This window comes from Camelus dromedarius, chromosome 16 (genome assembly GCF_036321535.1).
Source record: "Camelus dromedarius isolate mCamDro1 chromosome 16, mCamDro1.pat, whole genome shotgun sequence".
Taxonomy (NCBI): Eukaryota; Metazoa; Chordata; class Mammalia; order Artiodactyla; family Camelidae; genus Camelus; species Camelus dromedarius.
The window spans coordinates 55,734,130-55,754,785 of record NC_087451.1 but is presented as its reverse complement, the minus strand read 5'-3'; the positions used below and the strand labels follow the sequence as shown (position 1 = coordinate 55,754,785).

Here is a 20,656-nt window from a genome sequence, read left to right as displayed (position 1 = left end):
CATGGTTCTTATCTTCAGTTTTTACTGGGGCTCCTACGAGCTTCCCCAAAGTGGCTGTTCCCTCCATGGAAGCCACATGAGTGAGTCACCCTCCTAGGGGCAAGGTACAGGGTGTGTTGGCCCTTTTGGGCCTCTCGAGAAGCCTAGTTGGTGATATCTCATATGGCTCCCTCCCTCAGCCAACTCTGCCCTCCCCCTCTGCTCAGGAATTCTTTTGGTTAACTTTGAGCACATCTAGTTCCTCCCTACTCCCTGCTCAGACTTCCGCTGAGAGGAGAGACGGATTGTTAAGAGAGTCATGGCTCTCTCTCCCTTTGCTTTCTGTGCTGATGCCAGGGCTTTGCCCTCCTTCCCTCTACCCTGGTTGTCCTCCCTCCAGGTCGCCTCCCACCCCACATCCTTCCAGTTGCATCATCACTAATGCATAACCCCTGGCACCCCTGGCAGATAGACTCTGGTGTCAGGAGCTGGGAGGTAGGAGGGGAGAGAGGAGTTGGCACTCAGCCCATCGGGAGCAACCCTCACCAAAGGGGTGGTGGAGGTGGTGGTGAAAGTCTCAGCACCCTCCCCTTCCTCACTGCGGGGCCACACGCGTTCAATGAAATGAACAATAAGAGAGATCGGGGCATTAATGAAAGGACTTTATTCAATTGTCCAGTGATGTTCTGGGGATGGGAAACCTCCTGGCTCCCTCCCGCCCCCCACCTCCGTCTCTCTAGTGACCCATCCCCAGATCAGGCAGAGCAGAGACTGCTTTTCTCCCAAGGGGAAGGGTTCGGGAAGCCCTTCTGTGTATAAAGGACAGAGAGATAGGGAACCTCTGGAAAAGGAAGCAGGGAAGCTAAGCCAGGTGGACCCCAATAGAAGGTACAGGAAGAGGAGTCTAGGGCCCTGAGAGAGGTGAGAAGCACTGAGGATGCAGGAACTTTTCAGTAGAGGCAGAGGGAGAAGAGAGGAGGAGCCGGCTGGGTCCTTTCTGGCCTCACCGCCAGCTTGGTCCCAGCAGCCCCTCGCCCCTCTATGCACCTTCTAGCCCCCAAGTAGGTCTTGCCGCTGCTTAGACATTCAGAGTTCTTACATCTTCTTTGCCTTTGTCCACCGACTTCCAGCTGAGGGTGTCCCTCTTCTGCCCAAAGCCCTCCTCCTCATTCTTGAAGAGTCAGTTCAAGCATCCATCTGGTGGGTGAAGCCTTTGAGATCACTTCCGCCAGCCTCTTGAGCTGCCTGCTCCTACCTCTGAGTTGGCACACATACCACCTACTGTCATTCTCTGTTCTGTTGTCCCCCTCCCCCCGCTACCTAGACTTAGAAGCTCTGTGTCTAGCACAATCCAGGCCCACAGTAGGCACTGAAAACCTCAGGCACCAAAGATGGTGTTGGTTGAGAGAGAGATCAGGTGTTTAGGGGAGACAGAGGAGGAAGGGGGTGGAATTGGGGGATGGGAAAGGGCTGCAGAGGAGACAGAGGGGTTCGGAGGAGACGGGAGGGCATAGAAGCAGGAGTGTGGGGCATGGGCCGGAGGAGTGGTCCTGGTCATCAGACCACTGTGCTGAGGGTAGAGGAGTCCTCAGAGCGTACAGGCAGCACGGGTGCCTGCTTGAGGGGACGTCGGGTCTCCTCCCGGTTCTGCCACACGTAGTGGGCCAGATAAGTCACCACGAGCACCAGCCAGCCCCCCATGGTGACCAGCAGGGCCACATCAGTGCTCCGCCGGGCCCCGCCCCGCCCCGTCCCACACAGCTCTTCCTCCCCTGCCAGTGCCAGGAACTCCTGCCCCACGAGGTCTGGTCGGGCTCCTGGGCCACACACAATGCCCGTCCCAGTGCCTGGTGCCAGCCTCACCCGCCTGAGCAGCTCCTGGAGGGCACAGTCGCAGCGCCACGGGTTGGCGGACAAGTTCACTTGGATCTGCAGCCCCACGAAGGCCTCCAGGGGCACCGAGGCCAGCTGGTTGGCAGAGAGGTCGAGGTGGCGCAGTGTGCCCTCCAGGCCCTGGAAAGCGGCACCAGAGAGGTGGGCAAGGACATTATGGGACAGGTCCAGCTCCTCCAGGACAGGCAGGTGCTGGAAGGCACCAGCCGGCACCGATGCCAGCCGGTTGGCATCCAGGTAGAGCTTGCGGGTGTCGTTGGGGATGCCAGTGGGCACGGTGCTCAAGCCTGCCTGGCTGCAGCGGAATGTCTGCTCCCCTGCTTCCTCGGCCACGTAGCAGCCCTGGAGAGCTACCCGGGGGCTGGGCACCACACCCCCTGTGCCTATCACCAGCAGCAGGGACAGGAGGTGACCGGCTGATGGGAGCATGGCCACAGATTGGCATAGTCCTGGAGTGGAGTAGGATCTGGGGAAGGAAAAACCCCATCAAAGAAGAGTCAAGAGAATTCCACTCCCTGTGGCCAGCTCTCTCCTCCTCAAGTCCCCTTGGGGATTCTCTTTGGGCTGGGGCCTCTCCTCTGGGGGCTCTCCAGGCCTAGGCAACATTTTGGTTCTTTGGGGTCTAAGGCTCCTTACTGGGCCCTTTGGGTAAAAGGCCCCCCTGGGCCTGAGACTCTCTTAGGGTCTCTTTGCTTCTGGAGGGCTACTCTGCAAAGTCTCTTGGTCCAAGGCCTTGTTGGTCATTCTGGGTCTGGGGGCTTCTAAGCTTCTGCTTCTGCCCACGTATTGATTTCCTTCATTGGAATAAAGGCTTTTTCTGCCAACCTACCTGGGTGGCTGCCAGGTGGGCCAGGTAGGCACCAGAGGGCCTGCTTGGTACCTATGTGAAGGAGACGAGGAGGATGGATCAGCAGCTGGACTTCACGGCATCCAGCTAGGCTGGGTGGCTCAGACCCCACTTTCTGTGCCCATCCACCCTTTTCTGGGACTGTCCACCTCTCTGCCTGCCCCAGCTTTGTCCTCTCCGCCCCCTTCTTCCTCCCTTGTCCTCTCCCTCCTCCTCCCAGCCTCTCACCCCTGTTGACGGGAGAGCCTCCTCCTGTGCTGCCCTCTCCCGGGAAGTAGCCTCCCTGCTGCTCGGCTCTGGAGACCCGCTTCCTCCTCCAGCAGCCCTGCTTGCTCGTAGCTGCTGGAAGTTGGGGGTTGGGGCCCAAGAGTGTTGGGTTTCCTGGCATGTGACTCCAGGCCCCAGGTGTTGGATACCTGAGCCATGGCCTGGCCGGGTGATGCCAAGAGAGGGCAGATCCTGGACCCTGATGAACTCGGCTGTGGGAAGACCAGGCCCCAATTCCATTCCCTGTCTCAGGCTTCCCTTCCAGGCCTCGACGTTGCCGTCCTCCATCCCTCCTCTCCCAGCTGGGGCTGAGACTCTGCCTCCTGGAACCTCTGCCCTTTGTCCAGAGCCTGGCTGAGCAGAAGGATCCCTGCTTGGCAGGACTAGGGTGGGCCTGTCTCACATCCACTGCCCCCAGCTCCATCCCACCCCAATTCTCCTCTGCCCTTCTACGGTGCCCCATGGCACCTTCTTCCCTGGTGAGGAAACTTCCCTTGGCCTTTTCCTTGGAACACTTGTCTGTCTCTGGAGGACCTCATCTCCTGGCTCCTCACAGGGTGCCCAACCTGCTTGCCTGGCAGGGAGCACTGTGGCTCAATTCTAGTCAGTTCTCTGCGCTGTTGGTAGACGGCCCCTCCAGGAGTTGGAAGGAGTTCGTCAAGGTTTCCTAAGTCTGTCGTGGTCGTCTCCAAGCTTTCCCGCAGACGGTCTGTTCTGGATTGCAGCTGACTCAGGTTGTCTGTTTGCTGGAACCAAGTTGGACCTTTCACTCTCCCTCATGCCTGGGATCCAAGCAGGGCGGGGACGACTTACTCCCCTGGGGCCTCTTGATCCCGACCCTCCTTTGCAGCCATGCCTCCCCATTACACCATGTTCCGCTGATGTCATGGAAGGGGGCAGAAGAGTCGGGGTCACAGAGATTTGCACAAAAGGAGATGGAGGTCATTTCCCTTCTGAGAAGGAAAACCTTACTGGATTTTGTAAGAGAATGTGAATGACCAAGATCAGACGTAACTGCAGGGCCCAGTGCAAAATGAAAATGTGGGCTCCTTGGTTCAAAACCGTTAAGAATTTCAAGGTGGCAACAGCAGCAGATGGTAAAACCAAGTGCAGGGCCCTTGTGAATGCAGGACTGCACAGGTGCCATGCTCCTGAAGCTGGCCCTGCAGTTGATCTTTGAACCAGCAATTTCAGAAGCGTGATGGAAGCTAGAATCAGATGGTAGGATACTGGGTGGTGTCATCTCTGGGAATGCCCTCACTGCTGACATTCTGGTGACATCAACAGGGTCATTTCTCAGACTCACATTAGTCCAAGGAATCAGATGAGACACATTTCCTGCACTTGGGCAGGAGAAGTGAACATTTTGTCTGTGGATTGCTTGTTAGTTAGGCCAGGCACTCCCCCACTGCTTACCTGGGGGTCCATTTTGGGACTGAGGCTACGTGCGGAATAGAAAGTACATGGAACCTTCCCAGTGCTCTCCTGTCACGCTGGGCTGGGCACAAGAGTTGAGACTAGCTGTCTGTGGAGAGATTTATCCCCTTCTCAGGCTAGGGCAGCTACAGGAAAGAGTGGGACCGGGGTGTCTAGCACAGCAGCTGCAGGAGAAGCGGGAAGTCTGCGCACCTGGGAGAGCCCAGCCGGCTCTTGGATGTGGTTCATGGAGGGCGGCAAAGTGCAGGGCTCAGTAGAGAAGGGAGAGTGGAGAGGAGGGAGGGCCCACACTGAGGACGGGGCACAGTGCAGGCTGGGAGTTGACGAGGTTGGAGCAGAAGTTCTTCTCCGCCATTCATTCATTCATTCATTCATTCACTCATTCATTCAGTGAGGATTTCCTGTGAGCCCCACGTTCTAAAGGTCTTCGATAGCAGGGGTTAACCATGCACTTAGTGTGCATGTTGGAATCACTTGGGGGAGCTTCTAAAAATTAATCTCGCTTGGGCTTACCTGGACCCTCTGTGGATGGGGTCTAGGCTTTGGTATTTTTCAAAAGCTCCCCAGATATTTCTAATGTGCAGTCTGAGTTGAGAACTGCTGGTCTAGCGGGAGACATGGACGTGTCGACACACGTCTCCACAGTGCCCTCACGTGATGTCTGTGTGTACAGGAGCTGTGAAACCAGAGAGAGGTAACTCACTGGGGCAGAATCTGCTGGTGGTGTTGGGGAGGCAACATTCTACCTCCACCCAACTAGGGCTTTTCAGCTGGGCCCGAGGATTAAAGTGACATAAGACAGACTAAGAAGAGAAAAGCACACAAATTTATATGTCTTACATGACATGGGAGCCCTCATGAGGAAATGAAGACCCAGGGGGTGGGTGTAGCTCAGGGGTAGAGCACGTGCTTAGCAGGCAGGAGGTCCTGGATTCAATCCCCAGTATCTCCATTAAAAAAAAAACAAGCCTTAAAAAAAAATAAATTCTCAATGCACAAGAAAAATTAAGGAAATGAAGACCCAAGGAAATGGCAAAACATTAATACTTTTATACTAGGTTGAATAAAGGGAGGAAATTGTGAAAAAGTGACTAAAATATACAGAAGACAAGAATGATTTTAACAAGGTCTGTGCAGAATTTTCTTGGCTTTGATTCCCTACCAAATAATGTTTCTTTTCTCGGTACAGGGAGGGCATTTTTCACATGGGATTTTTTTGTCTCTAGTTTTCTAGAAGAAAAGGAGAGATTAGAATGCTCTTTTTGCATCTGCTGGTTTTTTTTTTTCCCCTAATGTGCCTTTAGCTCAAAATAATCCTTATGCCCAACTGGCATATTTTGTGGGAGGTGGTTTATTCTGCCACCCTGCAGTATCTGTGCCTTACCTCCCACCCGGATAACACATGCTGATTTGGGAGTAGCAGTGCGTTCAGCCCCTCATGACAGAGCCTGATTGATCCTCTCAATTTATCTGAAATGCCGTTGTCCACTTTCCCAGCCACCTTTGCCATGGGGAAAATACGATCAATGACATGTAAGCAGAAGTCTGCTGAAGCAGTTTCTAGGTCAGTCTGATTTGCTCATGAGAGAGGATGGATTGGGGCCTCCCCTTCTCCCTATAGCTTTCTTCCTGCTTTGATCTCGGAGGATCAGCTACAGCTGTCTTGTGGCCATCAGGCAGCAAAGCAGAAAGGAAAGGTCAAGAGAATCACTGAGACGCTGGCCTGGATGTCACTGAGCCACTCAGCCGACACCAGCACCCACCGGCCTCTGGACTCATTATGTGAGGAAAACAACCCCTGCTTCAGTTCTTCTTAACTTGGCTGCACATGCGAATACAGGAAGTTTTGAAAATTACTTGGGTCCACCTCAGAGAGTCTGATTAAATTGATCTGACCTGTGTGCAGTGATGGGGACTTTTACAAGCTCCTTAGGGGATTCTGATGGCAACCCGGGGTCGGAATAATTCCTTTGCTTGGGTTTTCTGTTGCTTCCAGCTGAGAGCATTCCTACCCTGATACCCTAACTTCCAGGACATCAGGGAGGGCTCTACCAGGGAGTGACACTTGAGCTGGGTCTTTAAGGCTGAGTTCATCAGGTGGAGCAGCAGAGTATGTGCAAGAACAAGGGAGCATGAGAGGGCTTGGCTTCTCCTAGACAGTAGAGTAGAAGGGATCGTGGCAAAGGCTACAGCTAGAGTGGAGAGGGACCAGATCCCCGCGGTCTTGTACACCAGGTAAGAATTAGGACTTGGTTCAGTGGCTGATGGATTGAAGGGTTTTAAAATTAGCTTTGATCTTTGGATCACTTTGCTGGCTGTGTATGAGATGTATGGGTGGAAGAGACACCAGTTACTGCAACAGTCCATGTGGGAGATGATGAGGGCCTTGGTGGAAGCCATGGCATGGGACAGAAGGAGCTATGACTGGGGTGTTCCATCCTTTACCGTGGCCTGTGAGGTGCATGGAGAACCCCTAGGCCAGGCCCAAGATCATCAGATATTCGTGCCATTGGGCATGTCCTTCCCCAGCCTTCTTAGGCCTTTGGTTCTCTGGACCTCACGGCTTCTGAGATCCCTTCCAGCCTTATGTTCAATGTGCCTATGATGGTGGGGCAGGGAAGAGGCTGAGGCATGGCAGGGTCTGGCTCTCAAGTTCAGGGCCCTGGTAAATAGGCCCCTCAGGCCCCCACCCTGGGTGGGCTGAGTCACAACTCCAGGTGGAGTAACTCTCTCTCCAAGGGCAGTAACTCCATGCCCCAAAGATGTGACCTTGGAGGAATGAAGGTCATTAGGCCTCCAGGTCCCTGCCTCCCTGATGTCTGAAGCCCCCAGGTCCAGCCTGGGTAGAGGAGGATAATGAAAGGAGAGCCGGGGACCCATCTAACGCCAGTCTCTTGGGCAGTTTGAGCTGGAGGGGCAGCAAAGGTCTCTGTTAATCTTGTTCCTTGTGGGAAATGACCAAGGCTGGACACCCCTTGTGCTCACATCCTCAGATGTACTCTCTCATTTGTTCAACACACACATCCTGGATCTCTTAGGCACTGGGGATGTGGAGAGAAGCAGAACAGCCCCCAGGCGATGGGGGAGGATGGACATGTGCACCAGTCCAGCCGCCTGATAGCCTAGTGGTGGGCTCTGGCTGAGGTGCCCAGGGAATGAAGCAGTGGGTTCTGCATGGACAGCTGGGGAAGCCTTCTTGGAGAAGGTGACAGGTGAGGGATGGCCTTGCGGGACAAAGAGGAGTCTACCAGATGGACAAGGATAGGAGGACAGGCATTGTAGGCTGAGACAAGAGCCTGAAAAATGTGTGTTCTGAGAGTGGTTAGGGGCTTGGTATGGCTGTAGTTTGGGATCCTTTGGCTAACATTTACTGAGAACCTACTATATGCAGGAAATGCAAATATGAGTAAGACAATATGGAGCGAGCAGCCTATAGGGGAAGCGGATGTGTCACGGATAACTTAAATACAGCGCCCCCAGTGCAGGGGAGAAATCTTTACAAGGCACCTATGGAAACACAAGGGACACACGGCTGAGGAGGCCGGTGTGTATGTCCAGGAATGGCTTTTGGGAGAAATGCCACTTAGCTGTTTGACCTTCAGCAAAATATTTAAACTCTCTGTACTGCGATTTTCTCATTTGTTAAGAGGAGACAATAAAAATATCTGCTTCACAAGGCTGTTTTAAAGATTAAAAGAGTTTGTACATGTAAAACTCTTTGCCTGGTGCGTGGAACAGAGCAAACGCTCAGTAAAGTTGGCTGTGATTGTTGCCGAAGGAGGAACTGGTGTTAGGAGGGAAAGGAGGAAGGTGACCTGGGGCAGTGGCTGCCCAGAATCTTTTTATAGCCATTGCCCTTTTGATCTGTAATATTTACAGTTTTCTTTTTTCTTTTATGAAGGGTTTTTTTTTTTTAATAATTAAAAAAAATTGAAGTATAGTTGGTTTACAATGTGTTAATTTCTGGTATACAGCATAGTGTTTCAGTTATACATATATACATATTCCTTTTCATTATAAGTTATTATGAGATATTGAATATAGTCCCCTGTGCTCTACAGTAGAACCTTGTTGTTTATCTATTTTACATATAGTGGTGTGTATCTGCAAATCCCAAGCTCCCAATATACCCCTCCCCTCTCTGTGACCGTAAGTTTGTTTTCTATGTCTGTTAGTCTGTTTCTGTTTTGTAAATAAGCTCATTTGTGTCATTTTTTTAGAGTGCACGTATAAGTGATATCATATGGTATTTTTCCTTCTCTCTCTGGCTTACTTCACTTAGCATAACAATCTCCAGGTCCGTCCTTGTTGCTTACAGTTTTCTAAATTGCTTCTTTTTCCATGGGAGAAAAATCTCAATTGTCCGGATCAAAGAAAACACAGATTGAAGGGTTCCTAAAGAACAGCCCGCTCTTGGTTCCCAGAGGGAGGTTCTTGGTTCCCTGGCCTTGGCTCTGGCCCTGGAGGCCCTGGCCAGCTCAGCCCTTTCCCTCTGCAGCCCAAAATAGCTAACTACAGGGCTGGGCAAGGGGAGGAGAGCAGAGTGGCCACTGGCAAGGCTGCCAGTCCTGACACCCTCTCCTATTTCTCATCAGCCTGCTCGCTCTCACCCAGCACTCTGTCTGCCCAGCACCACTGCCCCCTCCCCTCCACTGCTACCACATGCCCATCCAAACAAAAACACAACAGCAGAAGAAATAAACAGCTCTTGGCTTCCTTGCACTTGTTCCGTGTGTGACCTCAACACCTCCCTTTCAGGGAGGAGGGAGGTGAGGTGGGGGGAGCAGAGGAATGAATTGGAGAGGAGTAGGCAGTAGTAAGATTCATTCCCTCAGGGGTCAGGGGAAGGGGCTCTGTTTCTTGATGCCCCACCTCCTCACTTCCCACCACTACCATCACCCCAGGAATGTGTTCCCAGCTTATTACCCGCCCACGTTTGCTATCTCGGCAAACACGAGTGTATCTGTGGCAAGCAGAGGCCACACCACCCTGCCAGATGGAAACGCCCCAAGGCTGGGAACATGTCTACTGGAGCAGACTAAGGAACTCCCAGAGGGCAGGGAGAGTCTGTGAAGGTGGCTCACGCTGTTTTAAAAATACAAACGCTTTTCATATTGAAATGAATAATCTCACATTACAAAGTTTGAAACTGGAGAATGAAAGAGATCACCCCAAAGCCCTCCATCCTAACACAAGATCTATTTTTATTTTATTGAATTTCCACAGCCTATAAAGTAGATGCTCAGATATCACTGGAACATGGAATGGATTAATAAAAGGAATACGTGTAGAACATTTACCATGTGCCAGGAATTGTTCTAAGTGCTTCCCACTTAATGACCCATTTAATCTTTACAACAACATGAGGTATTACCAAGATCATCAACATCTCTGTTTAGAAATGAAGTGACTGCAGCACAGAGAGGTTCAGTGACTTGCCTAAGGTCACACAGCTGATAACTATAGGAGCTGGGAGTTGAACCCTGGCAGTCTGGTGCTAGGTAGGATCATACCATGTTGATCTATTTCGTCTCATCATAATTATTAATGCATATGCAGGTTTATAAAAATTTTTTTATTATGGATAATTTCAAACATAAAAAAGCAGAGAAAACAATAAAAGGAATCTCATGTCTCCATCTCTCAGTTTCAGTAATTATCACCACATGGCCCAACTTGTTTCTTTTATTCCCCTCCCCTGTCCTTAGTCCAGATTATTTTGAAGCAGATCCACTCAGTGTATCATTCATCCACACGTATTTCAGCTCCAAAAGATAAGGAGGCTTTTTGATTTAAAAAATTACCATAAAACCATATCATGCTTCAAGATGTATATTCATTACTATCATCCATTTGAATAGTTAGTATTCTTCAATAATATAATAAAGTCTTGTTTTAAAAGAAAAGTTGGTTTGCTTGAAGGAGGACCCAAACAAGGCTTGCGGTTAATCTATTGCTTAATTTCTTTTAATCTGTAAGTCTCTCCCTCTCCTTTTTATTTCTATTGTTTCCAATGTATTTGTTAAAGGTACCAAGTGTTTGTTTTGCCGACTGCATTCCTGGAGAATGCTTTCAGGCTATTTTGCATCCTGATATTTTCATATAACCTAGCAGACATTTTTCCCATACATTTTCACAACCATAGAGTACTACAATTTTTTTCTTGGGCATTTAGGTTGCTTTCAGTTTTCCACTATTAGACATAATGCTGGAATGACATCTTCACACACAGTACATGGCATGTACTTCCTTAGAAGATGCTACCAGAAATGTAATCACGGCTCCAAGTCTTGAATGATTTTTGAGCCTCCTGGCACTTTCACCAATTGTTTGTCCAAGGGATTATGCGTTCCCTGGCGCCATAAAAAAGTATGGTCACTCACTCTGGACAGTACTTAGGCCTTTTCAAGGCTGAAGAATGTGTGGTGAAGGCATGGTAATCACAAGGGCAGAGAGCTAGACGAGAAAGATGATGCCAGTGACGCAGGCTAAATTAAGCAGAAAGTGATCCACAATTTACCACAAACCTAGAGTGAGTCAGTACTCTGTTCATTCCCACTGTGGAAAAAAAGAAAAAGCCTGATAACAGGAGCCATGAATAGGGCATGGCATGTCCAGTAATCTTTCCGTTAGGCTATGCATTAGTCCGGCCCCATGTGAGATGTGGAGCCAGTCTGGGTCACTGAACTTCACAGAGAGTGAGGAGACCGATAAAGATCCAGAGAGCTTGACCAATTTCAGGGAGGATGGAAGACTCCTAGAGAAAAGTTGAAGCTGTCAAGTAGGCTCACTTTGGGAAAAATAGAGACATCTTTTTGGCCTCAATATTGGGGAGATTCCTACAGAAAGGACAACACTCAGTTTTTGCTTATGTCTTCAGGAGGCTGACTGTAAGGAAAGGGGCCTCCACCAACAAGCAGGGACTTCTGTAGGACACAGGCAAAACTTTTTCAGACTCTGGGGTGATTATTTAGGTCTTGGGATGAGTGCTTTTGGGCTACTGGCCCTGGAAATATTTGAGAAGCTGCCAGTTCTCCTGCTCTGAGTGGTTCAGAGTGATGCCCACTAGGTGCCTCCAGGGGCCCCACTCCAGCTTTGTGACAACTGTTTCTTGGCAGCCCCCTGAGGAGGGGGGAATGAGGTCACAGAGGAGTGCTCCCCAGGTTCCCTGGGCCAGCATTCTCCTTTCTGCTTCCTCACCTTCATTTTAGTGCTTGTTAACAGCCAGTCAGGTTGGTGTGTCATGACATCACCTGATCCTACTATTCCAGCCCTACCATACATAGAGGGGACTTAGCTTCTGGGTCGGGGAAGTGGACACTACTCAAACAAGGCTCTCTTGGTGACATGGAGAGTGGGAGTGACCCAGGAGGCCTCAAGAGCCATTAAGTTCAACCTCCTACAAAAATTACCTCCTGCACTGCAACAAGTGCTTTACAAACATTCTTTTGCATTCGCACAACCTTGGAGGTAGGTTTTTTGTAGGTGTGGAATTGGAGATTAAGACAAGTAATTTGCCCAGGGTTATGCTGCTGATGAAGGAGTGCCTGCTAAATTTACCTGGCAGGAAAATCTATGTCATTTCCTTTAGAGAATGAAGAAAACTTCAGACCAGAGAGCCTCCTACCCAAAGCCACACAGCTGATCTGATACTGGCACTCAGGGTCCTAGCTATTCATCAGGGCATCTTCCCTTGTCACATATCCTCTTCTGACGTCTAAATGTGGGGGTGCTGAGGATGTTGCCTGGGGCAGGCCAGCCTGGTGAAACTGAGGAGCAGATAGGCTGTGGACAAATACTGCCCTCCAGACTTTCATCCTAACCAACGTCGAGAAAAAACCCGTTTCCAGAAGGGCCCAAAGGGCAAAGGGCTGGGATAGTCAGTTTCTGGAAAGCCAGGGCAGAGGTAGTGAGGTGTAGCTGAAAAATTATGACTTGGGGTCAGAATCTCTGGGTTTTGGTCCAGGTTGGGACCCAGAGGCAACCTATGGCAAGTTAATTAAAACTCCAAGTTTCCTCAACTGCCAAACCGGGCAAGAGTAAACCCCTCATGAAGCCCGCGGACGCCAAAGCAGGAATTGTTATGCACCAAAGCAACACGATCAGATCTTTGTATGGCGCACTACCGAAACCTCCGTGCGGCCCCAGCGAGGCCTGGGCTGGAGCAGGGGGGAAAAACTACAACTCCCAGGAGGCGTCGGGCGGGCCGGCGCTGGGCGGTGACGCAATGGGGGCCGGCGCGGGGCGCTGATTCGGCCAGAGCTGCCAGCAGGGTAGCTGCTGCCGCGGGTTATTACAGCTGCTGGAGCAGCAGCGGCCCCCCGCCCCCGGGCACCCCTCCCGGGCCCTCGACCTCCGGCCCCGCACCGTGAGTCCGGAGAGGCAGCCTCGGAGTGGATGAACCGGGAGCCTCCTGAGGCTAGAAGCGGGCCGGGAAGGAGGTGGGGGCTGCTGGGGAGGCGCCCGGGTTTGGAGGGGACCGGGACTGTATGAGCGGAGGTGGAGGGGGTGCGTCAGCCGAGGAGGGGGGTACATCAGTCGAAGGGATGGCCAGACGGAAAAGAAAGTGTGCGAGGCCGGGGCGTCGCGGAGGAGCGCTCGGACTGGGGGTGGGGGCGGGGAGCAGCTGGGCTTCGGGGATAAAGGTTTGGCCTCTTCCAGGGCTGGGTGAACGCGTAGGGGCTCGGGGTGGGGCTGCGGATCTGGCCAAGCTCCGAGTGGGAGGTCCCAGCCCGGGAACGGAGCAGAGCCCCCCCCCCCCCCCCCCGGCTTGAAGTCCCACTCAGAAAACCCCAACAATAGTGAGGACTCCGTCTCCTCGCTTCACTCTCTCCCGGTGCTAGTGTGGGTTCGCTCCTGTACTTGCCACCTTTCCATTCTCACCGTCCTCACGAGTTCAAGACAGGGCCAGAGCTGAGAGGTGAGCCACTGGCCCTACGGGTCGTGGGGTGGGCAGAATAAACATGGCATTGTGGCGTGCTGCCAGGGACTCCCCGTTGGGGTCCAGATTGTGGGCTTGGATGCTTTGTGCTGCTCACCCAGAAGGCAAAAGATTTGTTGCCCTTGCTTAGGGGAGAGATTAGGAAGCGCTCATCTGGCTGCTCTCACTGTGGCCTTGGCTTAGGTGTCAGACAGGCTGGGCAGGGATATTTGTGTAGGAAGCCAGAGGGGAAGGGAGAGAAGGAGTAGGAAAGAGCTACCAGCAAGAAAGTAGTTAACAGAACAGAGTTGCTGCAGGCTCTGGTTTGAGGCAGGTTATGAAACCACATCAGGGACTGGCATGGGCAGCCACCTGCCAGCTATGGCGGCAGAACTTTTCTGCCTCAGCTGCTGTACGCTTACTCCACCTCTGCCAGCTGCTTCTCCCCATTTCTCCCCTTCCGGGCCATGGGCAATTGGTTATTATACTAGTGGACGTGATATGTACCCTTAGTCACACACAAGTCTCAAGAGGGCTTCCTGCTACCAGTCTTTTTCTTAATTTATTGACCTCTTCTGTCTTTTTTTGGGGGGGGGTCTCCTGGGATTTTCTGCTGTCAGGGCACCTAGTGTTCAGGAAGGCTACAGGAAGAAGCTTCCCAGGGTGGTCAGTTAAGTCAAAGGTCTGGATCCCTCCTAGACTGATCAGACTTCGTTGGATGCCCTGTTACAGCCAGAAAGGAGTGTAGGATGATCTGGGACTCAGCAAGGCTCTTGGCACTCCTGGACAGAATACTAGGAGGGCTACAGGTCTGGCTACTCCTATACCCTGGTAGGTCTAGGGTAGGGAGAAGTGGGGAGGGGCAGCAGTTTCTGGTCAGACTTAGGGAACTTTTTCCTCTCTCCTTAATCAGTAGTTAAGTCTTTCAGAGCCCTCCTAGACTTCTTAGCCAGTCTCCCCCTCCTCCTCCTGCCAAGTGGAGGCTTTTGAATGTCCCAGGAGCTGTGTTAGGGTAACTGAAGCCCTAAGGCCCTGGAAGGTAAACAACCGAGCCAGTCCCAGTTTTCTAGTTCCTTGGGTTTCTGTTGGGCCCAGTTACCCAGCTTAATGGGCTGGGCTGATGGGCCCCAGGAGCATCACTACTTCTGGGATGCACCCTGGGCCATGTCATGTGTGTTTGTATGTTGGGAAGGTGTGTTTTGGGTCACATTTCCCCTGAGGTCTCTAAGCTTGGTGCCACCTGAAAAGAAGGAACTTGTTCCCATTATCCTGGAAGTAGGGAACTGATCCTTGAGAATTCCGGCTCCTAGACAGGCTCTGGGATCCTAGCCAGAGACAGAGGGCACCTGAGTCTGAGGGGGTTTGTTTCAGCAGCGTGAAGGAGGTGGCCTTCTGGGCACTTCAGGATACCCTCAGCTGGGACTCCTTTCTAACATCCTCAAGGAAGGTGGAGCTGTTACCATGGTGATGACCTTAGGGTCTTTATCAGACAGAATCTTCCCTCAGCTAGGGAGGTGAGCCAGTACAAAGATGCCATCTGTTCCTGCCTCCTGCTGGCCACAGGGCCCTCAGGGATCTGGGGACAGCTAAGCTCTGGACAAGGGACTGCTCCCTCCCCTCCTTACCTGCATCCAGGAATGCAACTGGGCTATATTGTTTCCTGGGCATCAAAGGCAGCTCTCCTGGTTCCTCCTGCTGTAGGACTTCTACCCTTGGAGCTGGGCAGGGAAGGTATGGTGCTAACTTACACCTGGAAACAGATGCAGGGGAAAGGAGGCCGAGGTGAGGATGAGGAGACAGAGAGGAAAGGGGCCAGGAGTGAGTCCACAGGTGTGCTTTTGTGTCCTTGGGAGAGGTGTGTTGATATGGGTTCCAGGCACCCGTGGGAGCTGTAGATGTTGGCCACGTCCTCTATCCTTGCCACTCCTCTAGTGGGGAAAAGGGCCATGGTGGTTTGGCAGCAGAGTGAGTAGCATCACGAGGGTTAGACTGAGTGGCTGCCAAATGGATAAAACATCTGGATGGGTTGTTTTGTGTCACCAAGAAGGAGGCTTCCAGGTCTGGGCAAAGGTTGTCTCTCATCTGTTTTCTCTTTTCTTCCCTTTCTCTCTTTCTTCCCTGCCAGTCCTCCTGGGTCAGGGCTGGGGGAGACCCAGGACTGGAGAATTAGGAGGGATGGGTAGAAGTAGTGACCCCCAAATATTTCACCCACCACTGCGAGCTCTTACCTCCTTTTATTCCTTCTGAAGGGGAGGGTGGGGGGCTCAGGGGTAGAAGATGTCCCATATCAGACCCTCGATGAGACAGAGTCCAGCAGGGTTACACTGAATGATGCTTAGGGACCAGGCCTCTTCTCCACTGGACTTTGTGGGAAGAGAGCCCTCTGGAGGGTGAGACTGAGGGACGGGCAGTGGTTTCTTTGCTCTGGGGCTGGATGCCTCTTGATGACCTAACCGCCCAGGCAGTCCCAGTGCCTGGAAGGGCACTTTCCTGATTGGATGATGTGTGGAGCAGGTTGGTGTTTATCCCAGTCCAGCGGTGGGAAATGAACAGATTTAAGTCTACACGGACGTTCTCTGGCCTCCTCACTGGAGACTCAAGATGGTAGAAGAGCTTGGAGTTCTCTGGGAGAGCAGGATTTGGAGGATGTGAGGGGGCAGGGAAAGTGGTGTGACCCGTCTCACCTGTGCTGCTTGTTTGCAGAACAGCGGCAGGAGAGGGGCAGCAGGATGAATGTGGGAACAGCGCACAGCGAGGTGAACCCCAACACGCGGGTGATGAACAGCCGCGGCATCTGGCTCTCCTACGTGCTGGCCATTGGGCTTCTCCACGTCGTGCTGCTCAGCATCCCCTTTGTGAGCGTCCCCGTCGTCTGGACCCTCACCAACCTCATCCACAACATGGTGAGGGCCTGCCTGCTGCCCGCCCTTGGGGGAGGCCGAGAAGTAGGAGGAGCCCCCCCAAACATGGGCCAGATGACAGCGTGACAGGCTGACAATATCAGTCACCAGAGCCCAGACCCAGCTCTCATCTCTGTGCCCTACTTCCTCTTATTGGAATAAAGTCTTCAGATATGTCCAGGGTCTGGGGGGGGGCGGTGCAGCTTGTGGACCTCGAAGATGGGCTTTGAGAGCTGAACTAAGGGCCCCAAAGAGGCCGCAGGACCCAGGTGCCTAGCCTAGGGTAGAAATACCTCTTTCCCAAGCTAGGATCTCAAACCGTCTTCCCCTCTTGCCCCTCTCTGCTCCCTCACCACCTGCTTGCGACCTGGTACTCTTTTGGTGGGAAAACAGGGGCATAGTTCCTTCCTCTGAGCTTGTCCCCTCCCAGCTAGCACAGGGAGGCCACCGCCGGGCTGGAGGGGTGGCATCTCCCTGCTGGTTCTGCGGCTGCCTCCTCTCCATGAGTTCTCATGCCAGGCCTGCCCTCTCACCCAGTGGGTCTCCTCATTCTCCTGCCAGCCTCCCAGCTGCTCCAGCCTGACCTCCAGCCCACATCCCCCTGCCCAGCAGAGAGGAGCTCCAGATCACCTGGAGCCCACGTCTATGACTGGGGCGGAGGAGTTGAGCTGGATGGCCTTTGGCCTTTTCTGTCCTCTAATGAAGGATCCCCCTGCTTCCAGGGCATGTACATCTTCCTGCACACGGTGAAAGGGACACCGTTTGAGACCCCGGACCAGGGCAAGGCGAGGTTGCTAACCCACTGGGAGCAGATGGACTATGGGGTCCAGTTCACGGCGTCTCGGAAATTCCTGACCATCACACCTATCGTGCTGTGAGTGTCTTGGGTAGAGGAGAACCTGGGGCCCCGCAAGGCTTAAACTCTTCACCAGCTCTGGCTCTTGGCGTAGGAATGAGCAGAGGAAGGGAAGTCACAGTATCCCGGGGTCTTACGCTGGGCTCAGGCCTGTGCCTCCCTGGTCCTGCCTATCCTTGGCTGGGGCTTCCTTCCTGCTAGTGAGGTGGGTCCGCAGGCCTGGGTAGAGCAAGGGGATGGGATCAGCGGGCGCTTCTTTAGCTGGAGGGATCTTGCCACCCTACTTCTGTTCCAGGGTCTTGCCCAGAACTCCTCGGCTGTCGGCTGTCGGGAAACTGCCCCTCCCCGTCAGGGAGTGAGGGAGAAAGGGGTCTCCCAAACAGAGTCTTACACCTCTCCCAACCTGCCCCGCCCAGGTACTTCCTCACCAGCTTCTATACCAAGTACGACCAGATCCATTTCATCCTCAACACCGTGTCCTTGATGAGCGTGCTCATCCCCAAGCTGCCCCAGCTCCATGGAGTCCGGATTTTTGGAATCAATAAGTACTGAGGGTGCAGCCCCTTCCCCTGCCCGGCATGGCGGGGGTTGGGTAGAAGCCTGTGCTGCGATGCTGAAGACAGATGGAGCCTTTGGGCACCTCCAGAGATGGGGGTTGAGCCTCTGGGCACTAATTTCCCCCTCACTTCCCCCAGTAGCGGACTTGAAGTAGCTTTTAGTGGGTTGGGGTGGGCCCCCCTGGGGCTCTGACCCTTCTGAATTTTTTGATCTTTCCCTTTTGCCTTTTGGTTAGAGACTTGGTGGGGGTGGTCATGGCATGGGCTGGGCTCCTGCGCTGAACACAGACCTGTGAGGATGGGACAGGAGGCCAGGGAAACACCCTGCTCGCTGGCTCATCCTCAGACTGCTGAAGCACTTTAACCCCTGTGAGGGGAGCAGAGGGGACGGTACAGCTTCTAGACTGTTTCACTTTAATTCTTATGTCTTTAGGATGACACTCAGTTTGCGCTTATATATAAGCAAGTGTGGGACAGTGCCTCATCCCTCCGTGTAGAGTATTGTCTAATCCAAGTCAGACAGCTCCCGTACAACCCAGCTCACGCTGGGTGCTTGTAGGGGTGGGGAGGGTAAGGAGAAGGATGTGGGGCTGGGTGTGGACGGCCTGGTCCCAGAGGTGAGGGGGCCAAGGCTGCAGCCATCCTGGCCCTGGTGGAGGTGGGGAGGGGGTTTGGGGCAGGGGTGGGGATGGTGAATTGGGACTTAGAAGAGTGGGGCCACATAGCAGCAGGGGTTGGTGTAAGTGATGGGGGGAGGGATGGGACAGACCCAGCCTCATTCTTTGGAAAGTGGTCAGGGAGAGGGTAGGCTTGGAGGAGTCATTCACCCACAGCATGGTGGCGGTAATAGGAAGGGAAGCTGCTGTGGGTTTGAAGCTCCTGGTTTGGCTTGGTGCAGTTTGGTGGAAGAGGCTCATGAGTCATCTTAAGCATGGATCCAATTTGACACCGTCTGCAGTGGTGTGAGGGGCATGGGGACACTGGGACAGAAATGATGAGTGGTGGGGCCCTTCTGCAACCTTTTCCTTGGTAACGTGCAGACTGGCGCCGGGCCGGGGTCTCTTGTGTGGCATGCACACATGGGGCTGTCAGGCTTTCCCCAGATGGGGTTGGTGGGCTGCAAAGTCCTGCATGGTCCCTGCTCAAGCAGGACAGTGGAAGGAGTGACCTGCAGGCGCTGCCTCCTCAGGCTAAGGAAATGAGGGGAGGGCAGGAGCCTGGGCTGGAGAGGAGGCGCTTTCTCTCTTCCCTAATCCGACTGGGTCTGTGCTACTTCCGAGAAAGTGTGGGTGCCAGGGCCCTGAGGGAGCGGGGAAGGTCACTGGCCCTGTTTTCTGCCTCCTGGTCCCCCCAACCCCCACCCCATGTATCATAGGGAACTTTCACCTCAAAATCTTTCTAAGCAAAGTGTGAATAGGATTTTTACTCCCTTTGTACAGTATTCTGAAAAACACAAATAAAGGACGATGTGTTCCTGTTTTGCCTGAGTCTGGCCTCTGCTTCCTGGAGGGCTCTGGGGGAGGAGGCAGGGCGGAGTTGGGATGGGATTGTGGGAGCATCAGTCCGACCCTCCGGATGGTGGGAGGGACCCTGGGACTGCTGCTCCTCCTGCTGCCTCCCTCCCGCAGAGCAAGCTGGAGCGGCTGTATGGGCTGTGGGAACTGGCCGAGGCTGCAAGCAAGCCGGCCAGAGAGCAGCATCCTGGCTCTTCCTCTGACAAGACTTAACACCTCTGGGCTCCACAGGCTGGCTGAGCCAGGCTGGGCTGGCAGAGGGATGGCTTGTGCCATGGCCAGGGAGGGGTCAGTTCAGCAATGGCTTCATAAAGTCCCAAGGGGTGCCCAGTCCTTTCCTCTGAATTCCTCCCCCATTTCACTTCTCCTCCTTCCTTTGGAGGGCTACATCTCCTCCTGGCCTTTGTGTCTTCAGGGGAATCTTCCCGCTTCCCCCTGCCGGCCCTAAGTGGGTGTGGGAGGGGAAGAGGTAACCCCTCATGACTTATTTAGGCTCCCATGGCCGGGAAAGGGAGGAGTCCTTACCTCGTGTTCTGTGCAGTATCATCTGCTGTCCCCGGGACAGGCCCATAGTCCCGGTAGAAGGGAGCAGCTGCCCTCTGGAGCCTCGGCCCCTCCCTGGCCCTGGCCCAGCATCACAGTGTCCTTGGAAGTGGATATCAGGAAGAGTGCAGGATCTTTGCCCTAGTCCCTTCCCCGGCCTCCCTACCTGCCCCTGAGGGAGGCCCACACCGCACTGGGAGGAGACATGCAGCCACCTGGGCTCAGTCCTGGGGTGGGGGCACCCTGGGAGCTTGCATGGATCTGCAGGAGCGCAGTCAGGGTGAAGATCTGGGGCACATTAACAGCAATCGGTTCAAATCTTAGGTCCGTCACTTACTAGTCTTGTGGCTTGTCAGGTTACTTCTCTGAGCTTCAGTCTCTTCCCCTCTTGTATAGGGATATTACCTCGTAGGGCTGTTGTGAGTGTTAGCACAACGCCTGGCACGTTGTAAATACTTAACACATGGTAGCCGTTTGATTATTGTTAATTTTTTACCACCATTACCATCTCCTTAATTGTTCTTTCAGAACTCAGGGAGGCAGGGGCCAGAAGACAGGCTGGGCTCACCTAGGTGGTTGTCTCTGAGGACTGGGATGGGGCCGGAGGGCTCATCCTAGAGGAGGTGGGTGGAGAGGACAGGCGATGCCTCTCTCTTGAGAGGGCCACAAGGGAGGATGTGGGCAGCAGGGCTGAGTCCTCCTTACCTGCCCAGTCTGTTCCCTACAGGTGTTTGCTGCTGTTGTTCCCTGAGTCTTTGGTGTCCCCCCTACCCAAACATGGCATCTGGGGCGCTGGTTTTCCCATGAGGTCTCTCTCTTCATATCCTTGGCACAGCCATAGCTATTGCCTGCGGTCACTTGGTTGGTACCCATATTCTATTTCTCTATTCCGAACTCACAGCTCAGTATCCCTCATTCTGTACCATTCTGTAGCCCAAACTCA

At 53.3% G+C, this 20,656-nt stretch overlaps 2 protein-coding genes across 5 annotated transcripts; one reads left to right on the top strand and one right to left on the bottom strand.

Annotated features, from left to right (window-relative positions):
• Nucleotides 1-1,164: 1,164 nt before the first annotated feature.
• On the bottom strand, nucleotides 1,165-13,812 carry LRRC3C (leucine rich repeat containing 3C). Its single transcript, XM_064494794.1, has 2 exons — nucleotides 13,766-13,812; nucleotides 1,165-2,338 (listed from the first exon to the last, which is right to left on the bottom strand). The coding sequence occupies exons 1-2, from the start codon at nucleotides 13,810-13,812 to the stop codon at nucleotides 1,537-1,539; spliced, it is 849 nt and encodes a 282-aa protein (XP_064350864.1). The 3' UTR covers nucleotides 1,165-1,536.
• ORMDL3 (ORMDL sphingolipid biosynthesis regulator 3) lies at nucleotides 12,688-19,143 on the top strand. 4 transcript variants are annotated; one of them, XM_031468189.2, is made up of 4 exons: nucleotides 12,688-12,864; nucleotides 16,052-16,246; nucleotides 16,966-17,117; nucleotides 17,516-19,143. In XM_031468189.2, the coding sequence occupies exons 2-4, from the start codon at nucleotides 16,073-16,075 to the stop codon at nucleotides 17,649-17,651; spliced, it is 462 nt and encodes a 153-aa protein (XP_031324049.1). In that variant the 5' UTR covers nucleotides 12,688-12,864; nucleotides 16,052-16,072; the 3' UTR covers nucleotides 17,652-19,143. The 4 variants fall into 4 exon arrangements, with proteins under 4 accessions (XP_031324049.1, XP_010990109.1, XP_031324048.1 ...); XM_010991807.3 differs by having other exon boundaries at nucleotides 12,689-12,864; nucleotides 16,047-16,246; XM_031468188.2 differs by having other exon boundaries at nucleotides 12,715-12,791; nucleotides 16,047-16,246.
• The last annotated feature ends 1,513 nt before the right edge of the window (nucleotides 19,144-20,656 follow it).

What these genes read in the sequence shown, in the direction of transcription:
- LRRC3C (XM_064494794.1), bottom strand. Translation starts at nt 13,812, where the DNA reads ATGGCCCGGAAGGGGAGAAATGGGGAGAAGCAGCTGGCAGAGGTGGA. An exon ending in AAGCAGCTGGCAGAGGTGGA is followed by an intron (nt 2,339 to 13,765) that starts GTAAGCGTACAG and finishes TTCCTTCCCCAG; the next exon opens with ATCCTACTCCACTCCAGGAC.
- ORMDL3 (XM_031468189.2), top strand. Translation starts at nt 16,073, where the DNA reads ATGAATGTGGGAACAGCGCACAGCGAGGTGAACCCCAACACGCGGGTG. An exon ending in CCAACCTCATCCACAACATG is followed by an intron (nt 16,247 to 16,965) that starts GTGAGGGCCTGC and finishes CCCTGCTTCCAG; the next exon opens with GGCATGTACATCTTCCTGCA. An exon ending in ACCATCACACCTATCGTGCT is followed by an intron (nt 17,118 to 17,515) that starts GTGAGTGTCTTG and finishes TGCCCCGCCCAG; the next exon opens with GTACTTCCTCACCAGCTTCT.